The sequence below is a fragment of the Microtus ochrogaster genome, chromosome 18 (genome assembly GCF_000317375.1).
Source record: "Microtus ochrogaster isolate Prairie Vole_2 chromosome 18, MicOch1.0, whole genome shotgun sequence".
NCBI lineage: Eukaryota > Metazoa > Chordata > Mammalia > Rodentia > Cricetidae > Microtus > Microtus ochrogaster.
In genome coordinates, this window is record NC_022020.1 from 32,822,172 (window position 1) to 32,848,321 (window position 26,150).

The following is a 26,150-nucleotide window of genomic DNA, read 5'->3' on the forward strand; positions in this document are numbered from 1 at the left end:
GAGAGAGAGAGAGAGAGAAAGAAAGGCTATGACAAACATTTGACATTCAAAGAATACCTTTTAGGAATTGGTTTTCTTCTACCATGTGGTTCCTGAGAATAGAACGAAGTTGCTGGGCTTGGTCACAAGTGCCTTTAACCCCTGTACTATCTCACTGGCACATTTGGGGTACATTTTCAGAAGTTAAATTTAGGCTATATTGCTGGCTCAAGTGAGACCAAATCCCAGTGTGAAGAGAGAGGGCAGTTGAGCCCATAGTCCCACTTGTATCTGTGGAGCTGTTGACAGTTGTTAGCTATTGGGAGCGGGAGAGACAGTTTTCTCGAAAGGTGTAGCCTCTGTTGACTATGTGTTGGTGGAAGAACAGATATCTGAGACTACTTGGACAGCACAAATTGATCTTAAAGGCTTTTGTTGTTTGTTTTGTTTGGTTACAAAAAAAGTAACAAGGTTGGGTAGGCAGGAAGTGGGGATGGATCTGGGAAGCATTTTGTGTGTGTGTGTGTATGTGTGTGTGTGTGTGTGTGTGTGAATATGGTCAAGAGAAAAAAAATGAAACTGTAGTATAATTCATGTTAAGATAAAAGACATTCAAAGGAAGCAGAAATTATAAACATTTAAAATATAGGACAAAGGAATAATTTCTTCAGAATACAAGTAAAATCTTTAAAACTAAAATAATTTTAGTACAGGCCAAAATGGTTTATCAAAATGAAATTTATACATGTCCTGCTAATGCATTGTTTCACATACTGTCCTTGAGCTAGCAATCCTTTTGTCTCTATCTCCCAGTTGCTGCCTTTACGTGTAACCAACTACCCAAGCATTTCACTATTGATGGACACTACCCAATTCCCATATCTTTTATTATAATGTTGCAAAGACCAGTCTTAAAAAACATCTTTACCTCATGTATATCAAACTGAATACAAATCAATGAAGCACTATGATTTTTCTTATTAGTCTGAGACTAATGAACATGTTTTATTGAATAGAACATAGAGGCAAAAACATTGGCTTAAATATTTTGCTAATGGGAGTTTATATTGGTATGAGTTCTTCAGAAGCTAAATTAAAACTATTTCTAAGTCTTCTTTTTATTATATAATCCATGCCTCACAGTGTATCTTAATATCTTACTTTTACTTATTACATGTATATGAAGATTTTTCTTGTTTTTTGATTTGGTTTTTTGAGACATGAAGTTTTTTGTTTTGTTTTGTTTTGTTTTGTTTTTTGAGAAAGGGTTTCTCTGCAACTTTAGAGCCTGTCCTGGAACTAGCTCTTGTAGACCAGGCTGGCCTCAGACTTGTAGAGAGATCTGCCTGCCTCTGCCTCCCTAGTGCTGGGATTAAAGGCATCCATCACCTCCACCTGGTGACTTGAAGATGTTTTTAAGACTGTTCTTTACAACATTATAACAAAAGATCTGGAAACTGGGTAGTATTCATCAATAGTGAAATGTTGGACACAGTTACATGCCTACTTCTGCAATGGCAGCAGCTATGTCCTGACTCAAAAATACCAAAAGAAAAGATACCCTGTATACTAAAGGCTTTAAGGCATGATTTCTGTGCTTTGTAACTCCATAAAGTCAGACATTGTTACAATTATGTCAAGCTGTTCTCTTTGATACATTGAGCTGATTTATAATATTAAGTGTATATTATTGCAGGTCAGAAATCTTAGTAAATCTCGTTCTATTTTCAGTACATACCAGGGGCAACCTTTTGTGAAGGTTGTGAAGTATGGAGTAATAGTAATGACTAAAGTGTGGTAGTTAATTTTAAGGTGAAATAAACACTATAATCCGTGTTGAACTGTGATTCAATACTATTTGCTGTAACTGGATTATGCTTTTAGCAGAGTTATGAGTGAATTTAAGAAAAAAAGAGGAGAGGGGGAACCACAGAAAGACATTCCTGAAAGGTTAAGGGACAGTCAGGTAGGACTGTGAATGTAATGAGCAGGAAAGTTGTCTGTATAGTTTAGTTTGAAAGAAGATGGTGAAGACTGGGCTAAAAGTTTGGAATAAGTCCTTAAGACCAGTTTTATTTTTCTCTCTTTTTAAAGAAGTATGCGTGTGTGTAGGTGCCTGTGGAGGCCAGAAGTGCTGACCCCTTGGAGCTGGGTCCTCTGTATAAGCAGTATTCATTCTTAACTGCTGAGCAGTCTTCTCAACGTTTGTGCTATATAAAAGAAGCAGCTTTTTGGAGAATGGGTTCATTAATATTTTCACTTCCATAAGAGAGGGACAATAGGCAGCATTATTGTAGCAGGGTGAAAACACAAAGATGGGTAATTCAAGATGTAGTAAAGAAGTATTATTGGGGATTTTAAATACGTATGGGGGTGGGAAATAAGGAATCAAGTAGAATCAAGACTGCTGGGCTGGCAAAAAGGCTGATGAAAGCATTTGCCATATAAGATAAGGCTGCAAACCAGAATTTGATCCTGGAAATCTTTAGTAAAAGGAGAGAACCTACTCTTGATAATTGTCTTCTGACCAGTGCATGTGCACTGTGGCAAGCTGTTGATTGCCTTGACGGGTCACCAGTCTAGGGTTAGTAACCGTCTGGCAGTTCAGTTATTCCAGGGTCCCGGAGAGGCACTATCTGTAAGATAAATGGGCTAGGAGAGAAGAAGAAGGCCATGCTACATTTGTCAGAGCCTCCGTTTATTAGAGATGGGGTACAGCTTTATATATGGTAAGGAGTTGGGGGATGGGCACAGGGGTCTGGGCTCTCGTCGCGTGGTTCACGTTGGTCACGTGGTCCATGTTGGTCACGTAGGCAGGAGGTTATCTTCGGTCAGGTCACTGTAGGCCAAGAAGTCGCGAGTTGCCACACCTAGTTCCCTAGATAGTTTGGAATGTGGGGTGGGTTCCGCTAACAGATAGCTCTCCATCAGCCAATTTGGGTGTGGGGTAGGCTCTGTCAATAATAGAACGATTCCTAACACAATTGGGGGTGTGGGGTTCTCTGTAGACTCCCCAGGGTGATGGTTCCTGCAATGATTTTAGGAGGAAATTGGCTCCTAACAGCAAGCTTTGCACTTGTGCGTGCACGTGCACACACACACATACACACACACACATACTAAAATAAAAAAAAAGTTAAGTGTTACCTAGGGTTCTGTTTTAGGAAATTGGACATTGTTGCTACTGTTGCCAGATAATTTGGTAAAGGTTCTTCTGTTGAGAAGAAGAATTACATTTTGGCTGTCTTGAGATTTAATTGACTAGAAAATCCATGTGGAGCTTTCCAAGAAGTTTCTGAAGTGTAGGCCTTAAATAACACCAGGAGATTTAGGATGGATAGAAGTTGAAGCTAAAGGACAAGTAAGATCCCCTCAGATGATGTGTTGACAGCATAGGACTGTGGTCTAGCCTTAGAAAGACATCAGCATTTAGGGTGTGGGCAAAGGCTAAAAGTTCCATAGGGGAGGCTGACAGGGTAGGAAAACACGTTGTTAGGAAGTAATTGATGTGGAAAGGAGTGCTTCCAGAATCTGTATGGCCCTGAGCCAGGTCCTCTGCATATATGTTATGGTTATGTAGGTTGGTGCTCTTGTGGGACTCCTAACAGTGGGTGTGGGGGGCTATCTCTGCTACCTTTGCCTGTACTTGGAACCATGTTCCTCTACTGGGTTACCTTGTTCAACATTGATATGAGGGTTTGTTCCTAGTCTTATTGTAATTTGTTATGCTATGTTTAGTTGATGTCCCTGGGAGGCCTGCTCTTTTTTTTTTTTTCTTTAAGGGAAATGGAGGAGGAGGAGGAGGAGGGGGAGGTGTGTGAAGGGACTGGGAGGAGTGGAGGTAGGGGAAATAACAGTTGGAGTGTAACATATGTAAAGAATTGAAAAAAGGAGTGGTTCAAGAATATCAGATTTTTGTAGCCTTCATGTTACCCTCCCTCTGTCCCTCCACTTGTCCCTCCCTTCCTTCCTTCTTTCCTTTCTCTTTCTTTATCCTTTTGAGGTTGTGAGCTCTGTAAGGTTGGAAGTATCTCTGTCATTCATCCTGGACATTAGCTATTTCCATGATTAGAAAAATTAAAAGGAGACTTATGTCATCATATTTTCTGATGCTTTCCAAGAAACTGTATGCCATTCTGATAAATGCCAGTCCTATATTGTTATGTAATTCATAATTTGTACAATTCTAATCAATTGACCTGAACATAGAGCTTGATAACATCTCAGTGAAATTGATTAAATTTAAATTACTAAGCATTCATGTTTTGAATTTCACTTAGTTTTAAGTTTATGGTACTAATTTTTGATTTTTTTAAGTTATAACTGTAGAGAACATTGTTTGTGAATCTAGCTAAGTAAAATGATAATATGGAATACCAGAGCACAAAACACCTTTTAAAAGTATTCATAGAAGATAAATAAGGATTAGAACTCAGATGTCTTGATCTTAATTAATTTCCCAGTCTCCTAAATTGCATTAGTTTATACTTTTATTATTATTGTCCATATTCCTTATCTGAGTCTGAATTTTGTGTTTTATTTTTAAGAGCTGGACGATGTAGACCTGGAATTTGTTTCCGTCTGTTTAGTAGACTCCGATTTCAGAACATGCTGGAATTTCAGACTCCAGAGCTCTTGAGAATGCCTTTGCAGGTAGACCTACAGCTCTAAGCCTTCATCTGTGGGTGAAGGGACAGCTTCCAGTTCAGTTTCTACAGATTGGGCTTGAATTAATCACTTTACAAAATAAAATCATAAGTTAAATTGTGTAAAGGGGATATATCCATGAAAAAGATTTTTTATACAAATCTTACTGAACCTTCAGATATTTATTGGAATGCATTTAAATTATTGAACCATGTGTTTTGTGTGTGTGTTGTAGCATTTTAAGAGTCTCAAATGCATAGTATGGATTTTGAAAATTCTGGATATGATTAGAAACTATTTAAGTTGCAAAGGCAATGCAAACATTCACTGAGATTTCAAACTTTCATTAATTGTTTTTCTTTGAGTTTTCTGCCTCTGTGCAAAACTACTAGAAGATTATCAGTCTGATTCTGTATTTTAAAAGACTTATTTATATTATTTTTATTTTACGTGCATGTTGTGTCTGTGTATGAGCAAACTCACTATCTGATGTGAGTGCTGAGAACCTAGTCTGCTTCACTGCAGTGCATCAAGTGCTCTTAACCACAGCACCATCTCTCCAGCCCCCACTTTGATTCTTTGGTCTCTTAGCCTGCATGCTTGCTTTCAGTCACACAAAGGATACAGAATCATGTTTTTGACATCCATATTTCTGTGATGATTTTCGATACCCAATGTTTTTACAAGATTTCCTGTTCCTTTATATATAATTAAAAATTTGTAAAACCTAAATTACTAAATAAACTCTTAAGTCTTTCCAATCCTCCATTCTCATGTTTCTACTCATATTTAGTGGTTTTTTTTTAAGTTGCCTTTATTTCTTTTGTGTATAGCTTTTGCTATAATGTGCTAACCCATTTCCAAATTCCTTTCCTTTATTTCTTTTATGGTACACTTCCATTTCTACTCTTGACATCTCAGTGTAAGTGTTTCTTCTCCTAGGAAATTAACTTTTCCTGCTCTTGCTGAAACTTGATTATAATTTATCTCCGCCCCCACCCAGCACTCAGCACAGTTATAATTAAGTAACTCGCTGAAGTAATGCGAGGTCTGTTTTTTCTTCTCCTATAAACTCCGAAAGAGCAAGCACTGTCCTCTTTCTCTGACTTATTACATAGTACCTGTGTGTAGAAAGCACCTGCATATTTGGTGAATGGAATGATGACAGACTGGGTGAGCATGATAGGAGAAAAATTACTTACTATTTGGATAGTGGCTCTCTAAGTTTTGTGGGTAAAAGCTATGTGAGAAAATGTTGCCAGAAGGGGCAGTGATCATCTTGGTATAAGTTGATTGAAGGCATTACTGGTCATTTTGGTACAAGTTGATTGAGGGTATTACAAACACATACTTCATTTTGGTACAAGTTGATTGAGGGTATTACAAACACATACTTCATTGAAGATGCTCCTTCTATTCCTTTGACTCTGAGACTTTCCTACTCTGGGACTGGGAAACCGTTCTCATGGTTTCTTTAAATAAAAGTTATTGGGCCGGGCGGTGGTGGCGCACGCCTTTAATCCCAGCACTTGGGAGGCAGAGGCAGGCGGATCTCTGTGAGTTCGAGACCAGCCTGGTCTACAAGAGCTAGATCCAGGACAGGCTCCAAAACCACAGAGAAACCCTGTCTCGAAAAAAATAAATAAATAAATAAAATAAAAGTTAATGCTTTATTTTTACTCTTTCTAATTTTTTGCTCTTGTGGTTTACAGGAACTTTGTTTACATACTAAATTGTTAGCCCCTGTTAATTGTACCATTGCTGACTTCCTCATGAAAGCCCCTGAACCACCTCCAGCTTTAATTGTAAGAAATGCTGTTCAGATGCTTAAGGTTGGTGTTTTAATTATTCTACTTCAATGGGAAATTAAAGCTAAATGAACATATTTAAGTGATTTTATTCTTTTAAAAAATGTCAGTTGATCAGTACTTTAAATACTGCTCTTACAAATTAAAATAGTAGATATAGTCTTTTATATATTTAATGCAAAATATATTTTTATGTGATGTGACAGTAAATGAATTATTTGCATTATTTTATACTTAATGAGTTTTTAACTTAACTATATGATTCTGGGTTATGTCAAATTGTTGGGTTTTTTCTTCCTTTACCTAGACAATAGATGCAATGGATGCGTGGGAAGACCTGACTGAGCTTGGGTATCATTTGGCTGATTTGCCAGTAGAACCACATCTCGGTAAAATGGTCCTGTGCGCTGTTGTTTTAAAGTGTCTGGACCCCATCCTAACAATTGCCTGTACGCTAGCTTATCGTGACCCTTTTGTACTGCCTACCCAGGCCTCTCAAAAACGTGCAGCTATGCTTTGTAGGAAACGGTTCACTGCAGGGACTTTCAGTGACCACATGGCACTTCTCAGAGCATTCCAGGTACTGCTAACTTTTGTTTATTGTTAAGTATGCTGTGTTAAGTACATTCTCTGGCAAGTACAGCAGTTTCAAAAATAAATAAAAAACTATATAACATTGTTATTTTTGTTTTATTTAGGAAACCACATTTTATTTATTTTTATTTAAGATTTATTTATTTTTATGTATGTATTTTTCATGCATGTATGTATGTGCATCATATGTGCACCTGGTGTCTGAATGTCAGAGAAGGGTTTGATTCTATGCAACTAGAGTTTTGGAGGGTTGTGTGCCAACGTGTTAGTGCTTAGACCTGAACCTGGGTCTTCTACAATAGCAACAAATGCTCTTAACAACTGAGGCATCTCTACAGTCTCAGAAGTCACATTTTGTCAGTGGAACAGAAGTGGGTAGGGAAAAGACCATGAGGCCTCAGTCCTACACAAAGAACTATAGGCAACTAAGAAATACTGAGAGTAGAAGAAATATTCTTCCTCAGGGAAGAGCATACCAATTGCTTAGAGTACCAAATGCTCAGCCCTGAAAATATACATACAAATAACATTATAGAGACAGAACAGGTTACATATGTAGCAATTAATGAAAAACGAGGCCATGAATTTGAAACAGAGTAAGAAGGGGTGTATGGGAGAGTTTGAGAGAAGAAAAGGATAAAAGAAATGATGTAATTATATTATAATAACAAATAATATATATCAATATAATATCAAAATAAAAAAGATATTTTTTAAAAAAATGTGATTGCTCCTTATAGTTTAACATGACCAATTTATCTCTATTTTGTCACCCCTATTTTCTCCTAATACGTGCTGTACTGTGCATGTATATATTTATATCTCATGTTTGAAAGTTGTTTATTGTTTAGCCATGACTTTGCCAAGAAATACTTTTGAAATTATTTTGGAATGACTGTGTGCTGTGTAGAGGACACAGAACAGAGACTGGAAGAAAATTACCTTCAATTTAGTATTTGTAAAATTCTCTTTTTTATAGTATTTCTTTTCCTTGTGCACTTTAGGTACTATATTAAATTTAATTTTATAAAACAAAAAAGATAATCTAAAATTTTTAAAAATAATAGTGAGATAATGAGTAAAGAAAATGATAAGACAGAAGTAACCTCTGAGGAGAGAAATGCAGTATAATTTAGAAATTTAAATATATAGGAAAGAATATATTATTTTTTAAAAATATATTTTTCAATTCTTAAAATTTCTTGATTAGAGGCTGTGCCTCTCTATACTCTTACATTTCTCTTTGTTTATATGGAAAGCACCCTTTCAGACATTCAATATTTTTCTAACATATGTAATTTAAATAATTGTAAGCTCCTTTATGATTATTATTGAGTGATGGATTGTTCAGTTCAGATATTAGATATTATAGATACTTAAGTAATAATCAGAAATCTGGAGTAGAATTCCTGTATTCTGTTCTTTCCAGCTCTTTTGAAAGCTGATGAAATAAGATACAGCTTTCCTTCAGTTATGTTCCAAGCCAGGCTAGCATATTTTCAAAGGCCAGATTTTTATAATGTATATAAAAATTCTAGAAATCCCACTTAAAAAATAAAGGATTTATTTTTTTATTTAATGTATATGGGTGCTCTATCTGTATGTATGACTTTATGCCAGAAGAGGGTGTCAGATCCTACTAGAGCTGATTGTAAGCCACCATGTGTTTGCTGGGAACTGAACTCAGGACCTCTGGAACAGCAGCCAGTGCTCTTAACTGCTGAAACATCTCTCCAGCCCTCAGAAGCCCACTTTCTATTTCCAGTCAGTTGGTAGAGTAACATAGAGGTTGTTATTATGAGTTTCAGGATTCCTACATATAAAAGTATTTTAGTGGAAAATATAACTGGAAAGCCTCTCACTTATGTGTAATAAACTAGCTATCTTTATACCAGCCAAAAATTATATCTATGAGGATAATTTTACAGAGTTGGTCATTTGAGTCATTTGATGTTCAGTTCTCATTGGAGTTTTGTAAACTCAACTGACTTGATAGCAGTTGTGTATAAACTAAATGACAAGTCTAATTTGATTATAAAATCTTAGACTTTTAAAAATTGTTAGAATAATACTTTAGTGGTTGATATAGTGGCATTGCTTTGTTACCTTATTGAGGTGTGATTGGTATATACGTCTTGTATATATTCTGTTTCTGTAGGCATGGCAGAAAGCACGAAGTGATGGCTGGGAGCGAGCTTTTTGTGAAAAGAATTTTCTCTCACAAGCTACTATGGAAATCATTATAGGCATGAGAACACAGTTGCTTGGTCAGCTTAGAGCATCAGGTAAGGTTTCCTATGTAGAACACCTGCTTATCCTTCATGTTTCTAAACTTCAAGTGATGCCAGCTTCTGTAGTTTTTATATCACATTATGTGTCTGTATTCATGAGTATATACCCTTCTCTATCTTCTGAACTTTTTCTTATTGATAAAATTGAACATTACACAGGTTGTAGTGGTAAACTCTATGGACATGGTCTGTAAACCCTATGGATACTCTTGACAATGAGCAATTTATATTTTTTGTTAAAGATCAGTTTAGATTTAATAAATTGTTATATTTACTTTTGCTTCTACCAACCAAAAATTATTTAACTCTATAAAATAGCAATTATAAGAATTTAAGTAGATTGATATGGCATCGGTGTGTGTAGTTGTAGAGCACTAAAATGATTGGAAATAACTTGAAGATACTTAATTCTTTTCTGAGAAGACTGTAATGTTACTGTTTTGTTTTAGAATTGCTTCTTTGAAGGTTTTTTGTTGTTGTTTTTTTCTTAATAGCATAGTTAACTGAAATGATAGTCAATAGTATCAGAATCTGGATTTATAGGTTTGCTGAAGTATTCAAGGAAAGCAGAGATTTGAGAATTTAAGTTTGGTTTGAATATGGGGAAGTATGAAGGATTTTTGAATTTTAAGCATACAGCATTCATACTTAACTATACTTCTACAGTTGATGTTTGAGAAAATGAAAACATACAAGTAAAAAGAATGTTTTGGGCTTCAAATTGTGAACTTGCAGAATGTTTCTAATAGCAGCTGTCTTAGTTTGGTTTCGTTTGCTGTGATAATGACCATGATCAAAAGCAGCTTGGGGAAGAAAGAACATTATTATTTCAGCTAAGAGTTGTTATATCATCAAAAGAAGTCAGGGCAGGAACTAAGCAGAAGCTATGAAAGAATGCTGCCGACTGACTTTCTCTTCATTGTTTGCTCAGCCTGCTTTCTTAAACCATCCAGGACTACCTGCCAGGGATGGATGGTACTGCCTACAGTAGGCTGGCCCTTCTGTGTCAATCAGCAGTCAAGAAAATGCCACAGAGACTTGCTACAGGCCAGTCTGATGACAGCATGTCCTCAGTTGAAGTACCCTCTTCTTAGATGACTCTAGCTTTTGTCAGGTTGAGAAAAAGCTAACCAACACAACTGATGATGACTTTACTGAAGAATGTGCAGTTGAAGCCGGGCATAATTGCTGTCCATCTACATCCAAACGCTCAGGAGGTTGAAACAGGAGGAACTTTTCAGGGCCAGTTGGAATTACATAATGAGATCTTGTCATTATGTAAACACTGTATTTAATCTAGCCTGAACAGATCTAAACTTTTATTAGTTTTATACTTTACCTTTGCTAGAATGGATTGTATTGATCATGGAGTTGGATATTGTTAACTTTATAGGAGATTATAGTTTTTGTTGCCAAATGTACACAATTGTTAAAGTACCTTTGCATAGTAGAGAAGATTGGTGTGCTCTTTTTGTCCATCCAGGTTTTGTTAGAGCACGAGGTGGTGGTGACATTCGAGATGTTAACACAAATTCCGAGAACTGGGCCGTTGTTAAAGCTGCATTGGTAGCAGGCATGTATCCTAATTTAGTCCATGTGGACAGAGAGAATGTAGTATTGACAGGGCCAAAGGAGAAAAAAGTACGATTTCATCCCACTTCAGTTCTCAGTCAGCCTCAGTATAAAAAGGTAAAACATTTTTATTGCTCTTGGACATTGTGGTGAACCAAATTTAGGTAGTTAAAGATAAAAAAAAATATTCTAATATTCCAAATTAAATTAGCAAATTAAATATGTTTAATGAAACATTAAATCTTAGAAATAGCAGAGGTAACATTGGAAATGTAGTGAGGAAATCTGATAAACTAGAAGAGCAATGGCTTGCTTTAATGTTTACTAGAGTACATCATCTGTTTCACTAAAGAAATTAAAAGTATTCCCAATAAATTAAGTAATTAACACTTTCTTTTAACTGTCTTAATAGATTCCTCCAGCCAATGGTCAGGCTGCAGCGATTCAGGCATTGCCCACAGATTGGCTTATTTATGATGAAATGACCAGAGCCCATAGAATTGCTAATATCAGGTGTTGTTCAGCAGTGACACCTGTTACTGTTCTGGTGTTCTGTGGACCATCAAGGCTGGCAAGTAATGCTCTTCAGGAACCTTCATCCTTTAGAGGTAATTGTAGTATGAAGAAGTAAAAATCTGTTGAAATAAATTAATAACATAAAAATATGAAAGCTTGTGTGGTTTGTTTATAACATGAAATAGAAAATACTGAGTTATATTTGATATAGGGAGACAACTAAGAAATGTAAAAATGTATTTAGTATGATGAGATAGTTAGGGAGTACTAAGGTATAGCTGTATAGTGAGACAACTAGGAAATGCTCTAGGGCATATTTGGTGCACTAAGATAGGAAATAGTAAGATTTACCACTTTTGCTGAGTGATTTTCAGTTAACATATTGTTGGTTTATTTTACTTGTTTTTTTTTGTTTTGTTTTGTTTTGTTTTGTTTTTTTTTTGAGGATTTTCTCTGTAGCTTTGGAACCTGTCCTAGAACTAGCTCTCATAGACTACGCTGGCCTTGAACTCACAGAGATCCACCTGCCTCTGCCTCCCTAGTGCTAGGATTAAAGGCGTGCCCCACCACCACCTGGCTTTGTTGGTTTCTTTTTAGGTGATCATATGATCATATAAACAAAAATAATATTTGAAAAGTAACTGATATTCTCATCTTTATACAAATATTTAAAATATTAAATATTTTTTTTGCTTATATTTTAATTATTTTTCTAATGCTATTTTTTTTTTACGTTTCCAGGCTTCTGGTTATAGTAGGTTGCTAGATAATGATACCCATTTTTATTTATATTGTGTTGGTAAATGTGCAAATATTGGGGGAATGTCAGAAGATGGCATTAGGTGTCTTTATCTGTCACCCACTCTACCTAGTCATTTGAGGCAGGCTCTCTCCCTGAGCCAGAGACTTGTGCTTTCTCAGCTAGGCTAGAAGCCAGAAAGGCCCTGTGATTCTCTCATGGCCAGAACACCTGGCATGCTATATGTGTGCTGGCATCCTAACTCTGGCATTGTGATTGTGGACCAAACATTCTTAACCATAGAGCTGTCTCTTCAACCCTTGCTGCTACACATTTGAGATTGAAAAACTAGGAGTAGATTAAACCTAGAAGCTACATAGGTTGAAAATCAAGAGGTCTTTCTAAATATGCTTAAGACTGAGATGTTTAGGACTCCCTAATACAGAAGAGTTTTTAGAAGGCATTTGGCTATCTGTATCTCGTGGAGTTCAGAAAAGATGCATTGGGATGTACACATTTCAAGACTACCAGACTGTAAATATTTTAAAGGCATGAGAATGTTTTTAGAGAAGAAGAAAAGTGCTGAAGGTAAATATGTTTTAAGAAGGAAATGGTTGGCTCTGTTAACTGTTACTTTGAATGAAAAGATAGAGACTGAAACTTGTAAGTTGAGTTTGGGAATAGACCTTTATCAATGGTCTTACCAAGAATAGTGTCAGTGACATGATTGGTTCAGAGGAGATTGCGTTTCATGGTGAGTTTAGAATTTATATGATAGAAACCCAGTGTGGTAGTATATCCTTGTAATTCCAGTTCTTGGGTGGTGGAGGCAGCAGGATGGTTGTTAAGTTCAAAGCCAGTCTGGTTTACACAGTGAGTTGTAGTCAGGGCTACACAATGAGATGCCATTTCAAAAAATTTTGGACAAGCTAACAAACAAACTGAAAAACCAGGGCAGGTAACTCCTAAGAGAGTTGCTATGGTAGGATTTTTGGTTTATTGACATCTTTTTTCATGTAATAGTTTCCTTAGCTTAAAATTTAACAAGTAATTACTTGATAAAAACATGTCGATGTTATTTATGTTATGGCTCTTCCTTATACCCAGACCATGCAGAGAAAATGTCTATTATTAGGTGTTAGTATTTAGAATGCTGTTTTAAACATTAAAGATTTCATTTGTCTTTTTGATTCTGTTTTTTTCAAGAGATAAATCTCCTTATAGTTCTTTCTTATTTATTGACTTTATTTCATCTTTTGCCTATTTGCTTATTTAGATATTGCTATTTTTCTATAAAACTTGAATTATATTTTAATTTTTAAAATTATCACTATTTTATAAATTAGCTTACAGAATATTAGACTTCCATATGGGGGCTTTATACATATTCCATTGATTCTCTGCAGCCCTAGTGCCCTCTCATCTCTCTGCCCCCCTTTGTCCCTTGGTTTCTCCTTCTGTTTTGTTGTATTGTCTTCCCATATCCTCTTCCCTTCAAGGCAGTTTTTTTGGTTCCCCAAATAGGCTAGGTTCTAGTTTAGTGGCCTTTACCCACTTACTATCATTTAGATAACAGAGGCCAGCATCTGCATAGAGGCTGATATCTGAGTCTGGGTTCACCTTACTTAACGTAATGTTTTCCAGTTGCACAGATTTTTCTGCAAATTTAATTTTTCTGAGGATTTCATTTTTCTTTGTGGTTGAACAACTTCCATTGTATTTATGTACCATATTTTTTGTTATCTGTTGATGCATGTCGGGGCTGATTCCACTTCCTTGCTCTTATGAAAAGAATAGTATAAACACATCTCTACAGGAGAATGCTGTTGGAGGAAGGCCGCTTATTCATCCTGGCTAACCAGAACCAAAATAACCACACAGAAATGATATTATTTAAAACACTGCTTAGCCCATTAGCTCTGACTTCTTATTGGCTAACTCTTATATTTTAATTTAACCCATTTCTAGTAATCTGTGTATCGCCATATGGCTGTGGCTTACCGGCTAAAGTTCTGAGCATCTGTCTCCGGCTGGGCTACATGGCTTCTCTCTGATTCCACCTCCTTTCTCCCAGCATTCAGTTTAGTTTTCCCCACCTAGCTCTGTTCCCCTGTAGCTCTGCTATAGGCCCAAAGCAGTTCCTTTATTAACCAGTGATATTCACAGCATACAGAGGGGAATCCCACATTTGGATATGTGCATATGGTTGGTATAACTGGGCGTATATTAATTCTATACTTTTGAGGTGCCAACATACTGATTTCCACAGTGGTCTTTCTAAATAAGGGCTCCTCTTTTTGTTCATCCTTGCCAGCGTTTATTGTCTTTTTTTTTTTTTTTTTGGTGGTGGTGCTCATTGTGACAAGGATGAGATAGACTCTCAGTGTAGTTTTAATTTGCATTTCTGTTTAGTGATTGTTTGTGCTGTTTCTTTGAGAACTTTGTTCAGGTTATTAGCCAATATTGATTGGCAGGAGTTTGTTTTGTTTTTAATTTTTGAAGTCCTTTATTTACTTTAGAAAGTTACCTCTTTTGAAGGCTGTCTGTTGACTGTGGTCTTTTGTTGAGGGAGGGGGGAGTTGTAATTGTTTGTAGTCACACTTGCCAGCTATGGAGGCTTTGTCCTGCGCTGTGGGGACTCTCTCCAGGACTGCAGGTGTCTTGAAGTGCATTCTTTTTTTATTTAACATTCTAAGAGGTTTTTGTTTTAAGTTAAGGTCTTTTATCCATTTTAAGGTGATTTTTGTGCAGAATGAAAGCTACATATCTAATTTAATTCTGCAAGTAGATATCAAGTTTGTAAGCAAGATTTGCTGCAAAGGCTTTCTATTTTCAAGTGGTTTTTGGTTGTTGTTGTTGTTGTTACCTTTATCCAGAACTGTTTGGGTTTATCTCTGGCTTGTCTGTTACATTCCTTTGGTCATCTCTTACAAGTCTGTCTTTGTGAGAGTACCATGCTGTCTTTACCACTATGGCTCCCTAGTATAGTTTGAGGTTAAATAATGTTGAAATCTTCAGCTGTCCTCTTTTTGCTTAAAGTCTTTTGGTGCCCATAGTTTTTTGTGTTTCCATATGACTTCTAGTATATTTTTCTTTAGTTCTATAAAGAATGTCCTTGAGATTTTGATAGATATTGCATTGAAATCTGTAGATTGTTTTTAACAGTAAGGCATTTTTAAAGTATTAATCCTCTCAACCTAGGAATATGGCTTTATAGCTTTAAAGGTATTAGCCTTTTTTTGTCACACAAAAAGTTGTTTCAATTACTGTATATTCAGATTGATTAATCTTATACTATATACTTTCAGAGCTGAGAAAATTAATTTTTCTGTTGCTTCCATGAATATTGTTTTTATTTTTTTAATTTGTATTTTAGATTTATTTTTCTCAATGGGTAGATTTGATTTAATATATTCCTCCTCCTCTTTGGGGAGTGTTTCTCCCTTATCTGTACCATTTATTAAATAATACTTGTATATAGTTTTCTAGAATGCTTAAAAATGCCTATTAAATTTGGAATCTTTATGTAAGTTTTGGTATATTCTTTTATCTTCTTTAATGTAACTATTACATTTATACTGGACACTCATTTAATATTTTTATTTACCAATAAATCGGTATCTGTTAATGAAGGACCTACCTATAACTCTAGTTGCCTTTATATTGTAAGGTATTTTTTGACAGTTGTCACTGCTTTTGTCTTCTTGTACTCCTTTCTGAATTCAGCAGCGTTTTTTAAAAACTTTAATTCAGAAAGCTCAGTATGTTTTATCAAACAGTATCAATATTAGCTTAAGCAATATTGATAGCTTTTATAAAGATTGGTCATAATTCTGGAGTCTGTTCTTTTCTTCCACTGTGGTTCTGGACATCAAACAACATGTCATGCTTGTTTAGTGCTGAGCCATCTTATTGGCCCATATTTTATATATTTAAATTAAACATAATCTTTTTGATTAGATGAACTTCGTAAATGAATTGTTAGACTGTAAAAGGGAGTTTTGCACATAAGAATTTTTGTTTTGTGAGAAAGTAAAGTGATTCATTTTTTCCATGTGTGTTGTGACAGTGGATGGCATTCCCAATGATAGTAGTGACAGTGAAATGGAGGACAGAACCACTGCTAATCTGGCTGCTTTGAAACTTGATGAGTGGCTTAATTTCAAATTAGAGCCAGAGGTAAGTTGCTTTTTAATAGGACATAGATTTTTTTGTAATTAATATTAATTGAAGTAGCATGTTAAAATTTTTATCTTTAATATTGATCCCATAATGGTAGAAAATACTTCTGGCTTGTTTTTCAGTTTTCATAGAGCTTTCATGTATTCTCTGCCACCCTGGGTTTTTCTTCTGTCAGAGGACTAAACCAACATAGATGCAGCCCTGCATTGATGTGTGACTGTTGTCTTGCTCTATTTGTGCTGCTATTATAACACAGTTCTGTGGGCTGAATAATTTTTGAAAATCAGAAAGTCCTCAGTCTAAGATCAGGGTGCTGGTGCGGGTTACACAGGGAAGAATGGTGTGTCCATGTATGATGGTACGCTGGAGGACATAAGACACAGACGCTGTCATCCTTTTAGAAGGATATCTAACTAACCATTGTCATTTTCTGAAGATCACATCTCCCAGTACTGTTGCATTGAGTACAAAGTTTCCACATTAAATTTTGAGAGGGACCAAAACCATCTAAGCCACAGTAGTAATATTTTAGTATTTCTGGGTATGTAAACTATTGAGTATTGAGTTACAGGGCACCATTTATTTTTGCCATTTCTTGGAGAAATGAGTTCATTTTGTTTTCATAACTGAATTGGGAGAGATAAATTTTTGTTTTTTAATTTTAAGATTTCTTTGACACAGTTTTTCATTATTCCAGGTCTGTTTTTTATAATCATTCTCTGTCCATCTAGGGGCACAGCTGAGCTGTCAGTGGTCAGCACTGGCTAGCTCTCTGTTAATCATCACTCCATTTATTCATGTATGTATCACATGAGCATACTGCAGTCTAGTTTCCATTCACTTCCGACCTTTACTTCACTGAAACTGCATTTCCGTGTTATATGCCAGTGTGTCTTTGATAAACTTGGCACTATTGTGTATCGCCTCTCCTTTCTAATCCTGCTCCTCTCTATCCCCCTCCTGAATCCTGCTCCAAATTCTTTGTCTTAAATAAAGTCAGTCCTTTTTTATTCTTCTTCCTTTGTAATCATTTCTTTTTACATGTGTGCTTTGCTTTAAGTTTTAGGTACTTGTACCTTAACTAAAATTTCACCTTCAAAGTGCCTTTCTCTTTTCTTCACTCTCACTCTACACATTCCTGCTAACTTTATTTCTCTGTAGATTTAGAACTGATGCCACTTATGTCTCTCAAGTCTATTTCTAGATTAGGCCTTCTTATGCATCCATTTGCATGCTGGCCACCATCAATTGGTGCTCTGTAGATGCTAAAGCATAATATGAATAGTCTAAGTCATTTTTCCCTTATTTACTGCTGCTTTTCCAGTATTAACCACACACTGTCACCTGCAGTGTTTACTGTCGCCTTTTTTAAGCTATTTGTTTCCGTTTGTGTCTATAGTGCCTAGAATATGATGACTAAAAATTTCATGTATGTAACAGAATGAATGAAAGGAATGGAAAATTATATTGACTGTAAGAGAGTTCCTTATACAAACAGTTACAGACCATAACTAATGTAAAGAACCTTCTTTACATATATGATACACATTTTGCTTGTATTTGAACTGAGGATGCTTTGATTACAGGCTGCCAGTTTATTGCTGCAGCTCAGACAGAAATGGCATAGCTTGTTTTTACGCCGAATGAGAGCTCCATCTAAACCTTGGTCTCAAGTCGATGAAGCTACTATACGAGCAATTATAGCTGTTTTAAGCACTGAAGAACAGTCTGCAGGTTTACAGCAACCGTCTGGAATTGGCCAGAGGCCAAGACCCATGTCTTCAGAAGAACTTCCTTTGGCTTCCTCTTGGAGATCCAATAACAGTAGGAAAAGTTCAGCTGACACCGAGTTTGCTGATGGATCCACTACTGCAGAAAGGTGAATATGGCATTTTATTTAGATGGGTATGTTTTCTCTAGGACAATGAACCATTTATACTACTTCATACATAATGTAGTGTATGTAAAACATCACAATAAAATGGAGTTTATTACTTTTAAGATATCTCTTGTAAGTACTAAGGGAATGTGAATTATTTAGTAAAGTCATTCTTTCAAGAAAAAACTAAAAATGTTACATACCCAGAATTCATAAATTTAAGGTCTCTTATAAAGATAATAAATTCTAAAGTGATCCATTTTAGTGGACACATGTCAAATGACATTTTTTCCTAGACATGCTGAATAGGAAATGCTGGCATTACTCTTTATGGATCAGGTTTTGTGTATCACTATGTACTGTCAGTACCTCTAGCTAGCATTCCTACAGAATGCTATAGAAGAACATGCTCCCTCTTCACTGATGCACTGAGTGCCTATTCTATGTGTGGGCAACAACAGTGAAGAAAGCAGGTATTATTTTCTTCATTCCTGCAAAACTGCAATTTTCCCACTTGCTCTAAGTTGTATATTCATTTGAATCCAGGGTTTGTACTAGGTAGGATGTTAAGCTTCTTTAATATATTGCCATATAGAGTATTTCCTCTTGCCTTTTGGAAGAAATTAGGTCAGTGTTACTGTGAGATGTCCAATATATTGGACTTGTCTGATTTTAGCCAACATCATTAAATCTTATACTCTGTTTATTCTTTGTAAATTAGTGGTAAGCTTCAAGGTTTGATTACATCCCTTGTTTTAGCAAGAGTATTTTTAGATGGTATTAGAAACTTTACACTGAAACCAGAATATATTGTCTGATTGTACCACAGTACATACTATACAGTTTTTAAAAATTAAAAAAAAATAACGTGGTATTTGTAGAATTTTAGAAGAATCTTAGAGTTCATTAAGATAACGTTTTAATTTAACAAAGTTCAGTGTCATGCACAGGGTTGTATGCTCATTTAGCGTTGTTCTTGTATATAGATTTTAGTCTCTTTGTTATTTTTAAGTCTATTTTTCACAATACTGTTTCTGATTTTTCAAAATGTGGTTTTACCTCATTTTTAAAATGTATCCTATAGTCTGTGGTTGTTTTGGAGTATGTGTGTGTGTGGGGGGGGGTGTTTGTGCACACACAAATGTGTATTTGTGTGTCAATTTCAGAAATTGATATTGGAGATCTTCCTTAGTAGCTTTCTGCCTTCACTTTTGTGACAAGGGCTCTCAGTGAATGTAGACCTAACTTTTTTCTCTTGCTGGAGAGTGAGATCAAGGGATTTGCCCCTCTTTGGTACCCTAGTTCTGAGATTACACACACCAGCTTTTTATGTTGATAATGCGGATTGAGTTCAGGTCCTTATGATTGCATGGTAGATTAGTTTCTTTTGTGTTGCTCTGATAAAATATTTGACAAAGACAATTTAAAGGAAAGAGGGTTTATTTTGACTTCCATTTCCATGATGGATAGAACCCATAGTGGGAAATACATGACAACAGGGAGGAAAGGCATGGCAGGCATGGATATAGGAACAGGAAGTTGGCTGGTCATATTTTGTTAAAGAGCAAGAAGTGTAGCGAGGCTATAAAGCCTCAGAGCAGCTTGTCTTCAGTGGCTTACTTCTTGTAGCAAGGCTCAGCTGTTAAAGTATCCATAACCTTCCTGAACAGCTGGGTACCAGTGGTCAAACAGAAGAGCCTATGGGGACATTTTGCATTCAAATCTCAACATGCACTTCACTAACTGGGCCATCTTCCCATCCCTCAGCTGTTTCATTCATTCATTCATACATATATATATATATATATATATATATATATTTGTTTACATATTTATTTATTTATTCATTGGGGTGCTAGAGATCAAACCCAAGACTTTAGGCATGCTAGGTAAGTTTTATATCATTAAGTTACACTCCTAGCCCATTCTAGTTCATTCTTTATTTTTTACTAATGTAAATAGAAAAATGAAATTCCCTTAAAGTACTACATACATTTTATGTCATTGGGGTTTTAGATTGAAATAGCATTCCCTTTGTACTATAAACTCATGTATAACTGACCTGTGCTTCTTCTTGCTCAAGAGTACTGATGAAATCTCCATCTCCAGCCTTACATCCACCTCAGAAGTACAAAGACAGAGGAATTTTACATCCTAAACGGAGCACTGATGACCGATCAGATCAATCATCTGTGAAATCTACAGACAGCAGCAGTTACCCAAGTCCTTGTGCTAGTCCCTCTCCTCCATCCTCAGGGAAGGTAGGATATCCACGGTCTATGTAATAAGGAGTGGGTTCACAGCACATCTCGTGTACATAGTTATACAGAATCATAAAACTTGTACTTTTGTTACTGTGGACTGTGTTCTCATTACTAGCACTTAATGTATTTTAAATCTGATTATTTATTAATGGCGGACAGACATGCAGCTTGTTTTTTTCTTCTTTATTTCTATAGAATGTTTTGGTTAGAACAAAAATTCCACCTTGATAATAATTGTGGTTTATAATTCAAGTGTTTTCTGTGGTTCAATGATTATTTAAAACAAATGAAATAAAAATCAAAAAATAAAATATAGAAGATATAAAATTTTGATATGGAATTGAAAACTGTTTTTAAAAATGATGATGTGAATGGCTTCACATGTTCAGGACATGTTTCTTTTTATCTGTGTTACTAGTACATGGATAAGAAAGTATTTATGAGATCCTTACGTTTTAGTGAACAATGTCTCTGAACACCTGCTAAGAAAGAAGAGATTACATTTCTATTCTTATGTCTTATTTTGTGGGGTATTTTAAACCACTTTATTAAGGTACATCTTTTTTCAAAGAACTTACTAGTTTATGGGCCACTGAGATGGCTCAGTGAGTAAAAGTGCTTTCCACCAATCCTATGATCTCAGGTTGATTCTTGGGACCAAGATGGTTGTCAGGAGAGAATGGAGTCCTGCAGGTTGTCCTACTTTCACACGAGTGTGCTGTGACGTGAACATGCTCCTCCTCACACACACAAATAAGTATAAGTAATAGAAAGATGATCAGTTTAAACTGAACAGTTGTGCAAATTTTCGCAAGTGTGTATAACTATAATGATACTATAGTCATATACCTAACATTTTTATTACCCTAGTGCACCAGTAACCACTGCTCATTTTTCTTAAGTGGCTTGTAAGTGGAATCATGCTTTCTGTGTCTAGTTTATTTTACTTAATGCAAGTGCTTTGAAATTCACCTGTACTGTTGAATGTAGGTCTGTGTTTTACTTTTTCTTTGTCTGAGTAGTATTTTGTTGTATGGATATGTTGATGTCTTTCAATTTTTTGTTTGTCTTTTCCTCTATTTCTTTGAGGGAATTTTTAATTTTCTCTTTAAGGGCCTCAAACATTCTCCTAAAGTTATTTTTCAGGTCATTTTCTTTTGCTTCATCTATATTTGATTATTCAAGTCTTGCTCTTGTAGGGCCACTAGTTTTTACTGGTGTTGTATTGCTCTTTGTGGTGTTATGTGTGTTCTTACCTTGTCCACCTATCTTTTCCTCTGATTGGTGTAGTTGGGGCTGTCTCTTTCTCAGGTGATCAGACTTCCAGGTGCCAGTGGATCTAAGGCTCAGAGGGTTGCTCCTTGTGGTGCAATCAGGGCCACTGTTCCAGTCACCCCATTGGTCACTCTGTGTTCTTGGAGGTCACTCAGCGCTCCCGAGGTTTGTTCTGCTTCTGTGGTATTCGCTGTCTCAGGCTTGCTCTGGCCTAGGTTGCAGACTCAGTCATGTTTTCGTAAGTGTCTCTGGTCTGGGCCTGCTCCTGAGAGGTCCCTGGCTTGGGCCCAGGTTGCAAAGGTCTCTGGTTCCTGCCTACTCCCTGAGAGGCCCCTGGTTACCTTTTTTTAAAATTAAGTTATACAAACTTTGTATATATTTAGGGCATTTGTTTTAACATGTTTTGTTTTTCTTCTATAACCTGTAGCTTTTTTTTAACCTTCTTTTGAAGAACAACTATTTATAGGTTTGTGGTTTTTTTTGTGTGTTTTTTTCTCTTTTTTTTTGGTTTGAGTTAGGTTCTCACTGTGTAGTCCTGGCTGACCTTCAACTTGCTATACAGACCAGGCTGCTGTTCTTTGTCTCACAGAGATCAGACTGCTAGTGTTGGGGTTGTAGTGTTTCTAGTTTTGACTGAATCTATTTCATTAGTTTTTTTTTCACTTATGACTTACTTTTTATAAACAGGAGGTTTCGCATAATCTAGTATAACAAAAATATTCTGTTTTTTTCTAGAAATTACACAGTTAGAGCTCTTACATTTAGGTATGTGATTCCACTTCAAATTACTTCTTTTCACATAGATTAAATTTTTTTCTTATCTATACAATTGTTCTAGTATCATTTTCCAAAAATATCACCATCTCCTCATATTACTTTGGTATATTTGTTATAAATATTTTGATCATAAATATATGATCTTTTTATTGGACTCTACTGAGTTTCATTGATAAGTGTTTTTCTTTTGTTGGTTGTACACTGACTTGATTATGTAGAGAATGAGACTTGTAGTTAGTGTTCATTTTCTGACCTGTCACTTTTTTCTCCTAAACAGCTCTGACTGTAGGTATATGTAGCTCCTTGCCTTTTTCATGACTTACATTTATAAATGTAATTTTACTTTCTAATAATTTTTACCTTTACTTTCCACATTTTTTTTTCAATCTGATTCCTGTTTATTCCTCTTCCCCTTATTTCTCTGATTAGGGCCTTTTTATAAAATGTTGTGTAAGTATTGGGAAGAGTAACCATTGCCTTGGTTCTTAGCAGGAAGTCATTAAGCATTTCACCATTTGATGTACTGTAACTATAAACATTTCCTTTTGGACCTAGTTTCTTGGTTTTGATTATGAATCAAAATTAAGTTCAGTGTTCTTTTTACATATTTTGAATCATTTGTAGATGGTAAATTTTGTTCATTTTATGACACTTTTACTTGTATTAGTGTTCTGTTGCTGTGAAGAGACACCATGACCATAGCAACTCTTATAAAAAGAAAGCATTTAACTAGGGCTGGCTTACATTTTAGAGGGTTAGTATATTTTCTTGATGGTAGGGAGCATGGTAGCACACAGGCCCACATGGTAGCCAGGAGTTCTACATCTAGGTCGGTAGGCAGTAGACAGAGACACACACACTGGGCCTGGCTTGAGGTTTTGAAACCCCAAAGTCCACCCCCAGTGACATATTTCCTCCTGCTCCAACAATACCACATTTCCTAATCCCTATCAAGGGGCTCCCTTCCCTGTTGACCCAAGCACTCAAATACATGAATGTATGGGGACCATTCATATTCAAATCACCACAGTTTTTCAGGCATGCCAGCCTTTTTGTATATGGCTGGATTTGATTTTGAGTAAAAATTTTTCTGCAAGGGATTTTGTCATCAGTATTGTTCGTGAGGGATATTGTTTAGTACTTTTTTTTTCTTGTGATACTTTTGTAGAGTTCTGAAACCAGGTGTAATAGTTTGAATAACAATGACCTCCTCCCATAAGCTCATATATTTGAATGCTTATCCACACTTGGTGGATGGACTGTTTGAGAAGGATTAGAAAGATTAGAAGGTGTGGCCTTATTGGAGGAAGTGTGTCACTGGGGATGAACTTAGATGTTTCAAAAGACTGCCCCAAGCCCAGTTTCTTTCTCTCTTGTCTGCTACCTTTGAGTCAGGATGTAAAGCTCTCTGCTACTACTTCAGCACCATGCTTACCTGCCACCATGCTCCCCACCATGATTGTAATGAACTAAACCTCTAAAACTGTAAGCAAAGCTCCAGTTAACTGCTTTCTTTTGTAAGAGTTGACTTGGTCATGGTGTCTATTCACAGCATTAGAACAATAACTAAGACACCAGGTTAATACTGTTCTCATGAGATTAATTGTGAAATAATCACTCTCACAATTTTGAAATGCATGTGTAGAATTGGTATTGTTTCTTTCTTATGCTTAGGTAGAACTCACCAGTAAAGGCATTTTAAAATTGAATTATTTTTGAGAATTTCATACAAAAATACTATGTTTAAATTTTTTCTATCCCTAACATTCCCTGGTCCATCAACTCCTGTGCCCACCCCACTCCCTCTCACATTCATGTTCTTTTCTATGATTATTGTTACACATATGTATACATATACCTACACACACATAACTTACTGTGCTAGAGTTGACCACTTGGGATTGCATAACTATCAGGGGCTTGATCCCTGAAGAAAACTGATTCTCCTTCATTTATCAGTCATTGATTGCCCATAGCCCTTCATCTAAGGGCAAGGGCTTGCAAAATTACTCCCCTTCTACATAGTCAAGTCAACTAGTACTTTGTTTCTGCAGACATTGTTTGAGTAACTATATTGTTGAGATTTCATGGGTGTAGATTCCCTGTCATGTCTATAAGGCAATATCTATCAGCAGGTACCATGGTCCCCTGTTACTTTTAGAATCTTTCTGTCCCCTCTAGTGATACTCCTTGAGCTTTAGGTATAGGTGTTGCATTGTATATGTGCCATTTGGGGCTGGGAATCCCATGGTTATTCTTTGCATTTTAACCAGCTGTGGATCTCTGTAATAGCCTGTGACTACTACAAAAAGCTCTTTGATGTGGGATGAGCTCTACCCTTACTGTGGGTGTAAGGAAAAGTGTTTAGAACGCAGGAACTACTGGTGGGAGGTTCGCTGTTGTTTTCATGTCTTAGTCATTATTATGTCTGCTTTCCTTTAGCTGCACTTAGGATTTTCTCCTTAATCACTGATTTTGAGGAACTGGATTTTGATAGTGCTTCTTCTGATCCTCTTTGTTTTCAATTGTATATCTGTAATTTCCATCTGTTCTTAGAAAATCTAAGTCTATTATTTCTCATATCTACCCTTTGTCTCCTCTTTTCTGGAATTCTTGCTAAATATCTATGTGTGTATTTACATCTGTCTATGTGTATATAAGACATTCAGTATTTCCTAGTTCTGTGATACTCTTTTTTTTCTAATCGTTTTTCCCTCTTGACTTCATTTTAGGTAGTTTTATTGCTATCACTTCATTCGGTGATATTTTTATTTTGAGTGTAAACTATTTTTGTTTTTTGTAATGTTATTATTTGCAGTTACTATTTTCCCCATGTGTCTTTAATATCTCCTGCCATTATAAAATACCTCTCTAGTATTCACATTTTTTTTTTTAGTTTTCTTAAACGTTGTTCACACAATTTATAATAGGTGCTTTACCATTCTTGTCTACTGTTTCTGAAATCTGACATGTGAGTCTACATGTATTGATTTTTTTTCCTTTGGCTATGGGTCCTATCCTTTATTTTCTTTGAATTTCTTATCAATTTGTTTGGCTTCTAGATTTTTTTGTGTGTGTTCCTTTGAATAGTGTTAGGCTTTGTTCTATTTTATCTAGGTTAGTTACAATTAGTTTAATACTTTTTAGCTTATAAAAATTATTTTACCTTGCTGAGATATCTTGCCAGTTTAATCCTTTTGAAGTTTGATTGAAAGAAGTGTTATAGTAGGGTCCTGAGCGGTCTTTGTTCTGGTATTTTTTTTTTTCCAGTACTTAGGTTTGACCCTTCTAAGGGCAGGTGCACTGTATAAGGTGTCTGCTCTGACTGAGGATATCAGGTATTCCCATCCATGTGGAAAACATGGAAATTATTTGGTGTACTGCTTTCCATCCATTCTTTGCCTACTCTTGGCACATTTCTTTGAACTCTTGGTCAGATCACTACCTAGCTGTTCACTTTTGGGAACCCTTCTGCAATTCTGGAGCTCTTTGTACAACTCCGTTTTACATTCCTGTGCCTACTCTAGTCCCTTTGTTGTCTAAGTTTCAGTGAGAGTACTGGACTGTTCCCCCCCCCTCCCCCCCCCCCACCTGTTGTCTTGAAATCGCCAAACAGTAAACTGGAGA

General features: G+C 36.0%; 1 protein-coding gene across 2 annotated transcripts in view; it reads left to right on the forward strand.

Moving 5' to 3' along the window:
- Ythdc2 (YTH domain containing 2) overlaps positions 1 to 26,150 on the forward strand; it is a 62,802-nt gene that overhangs the window by 32,539 nt on the left and 4,113 nt on the right. For both annotated transcript variants that reach the window (XM_005356063.3, XM_026783522.1), the window contains 9 exons: positions 4,527 to 4,632; positions 6,339 to 6,458; positions 6,742 to 7,014; positions 9,187 to 9,313; positions 10,803 to 11,008; positions 11,304 to 11,499; positions 16,216 to 16,325; positions 17,915 to 18,207; positions 20,291 to 20,468. In XM_005356063.3, coding sequence (XP_005356120.1) covers positions 4,527 to 4,632; positions 6,339 to 6,458; positions 6,742 to 7,014; positions 9,187 to 9,313; positions 10,803 to 11,008; positions 11,304 to 11,499; positions 16,216 to 16,325; positions 17,915 to 18,207; positions 20,291 to 20,468 — 1,609 coding nt within the window. The remainder of the gene's footprint in view (positions 1 to 4,526; positions 4,633 to 6,338; positions 6,459 to 6,741; positions 7,015 to 9,186; positions 9,314 to 10,802; positions 11,009 to 11,303; positions 11,500 to 16,215; positions 16,326 to 17,914; positions 18,208 to 20,290; positions 20,469 to 26,150) is intronic.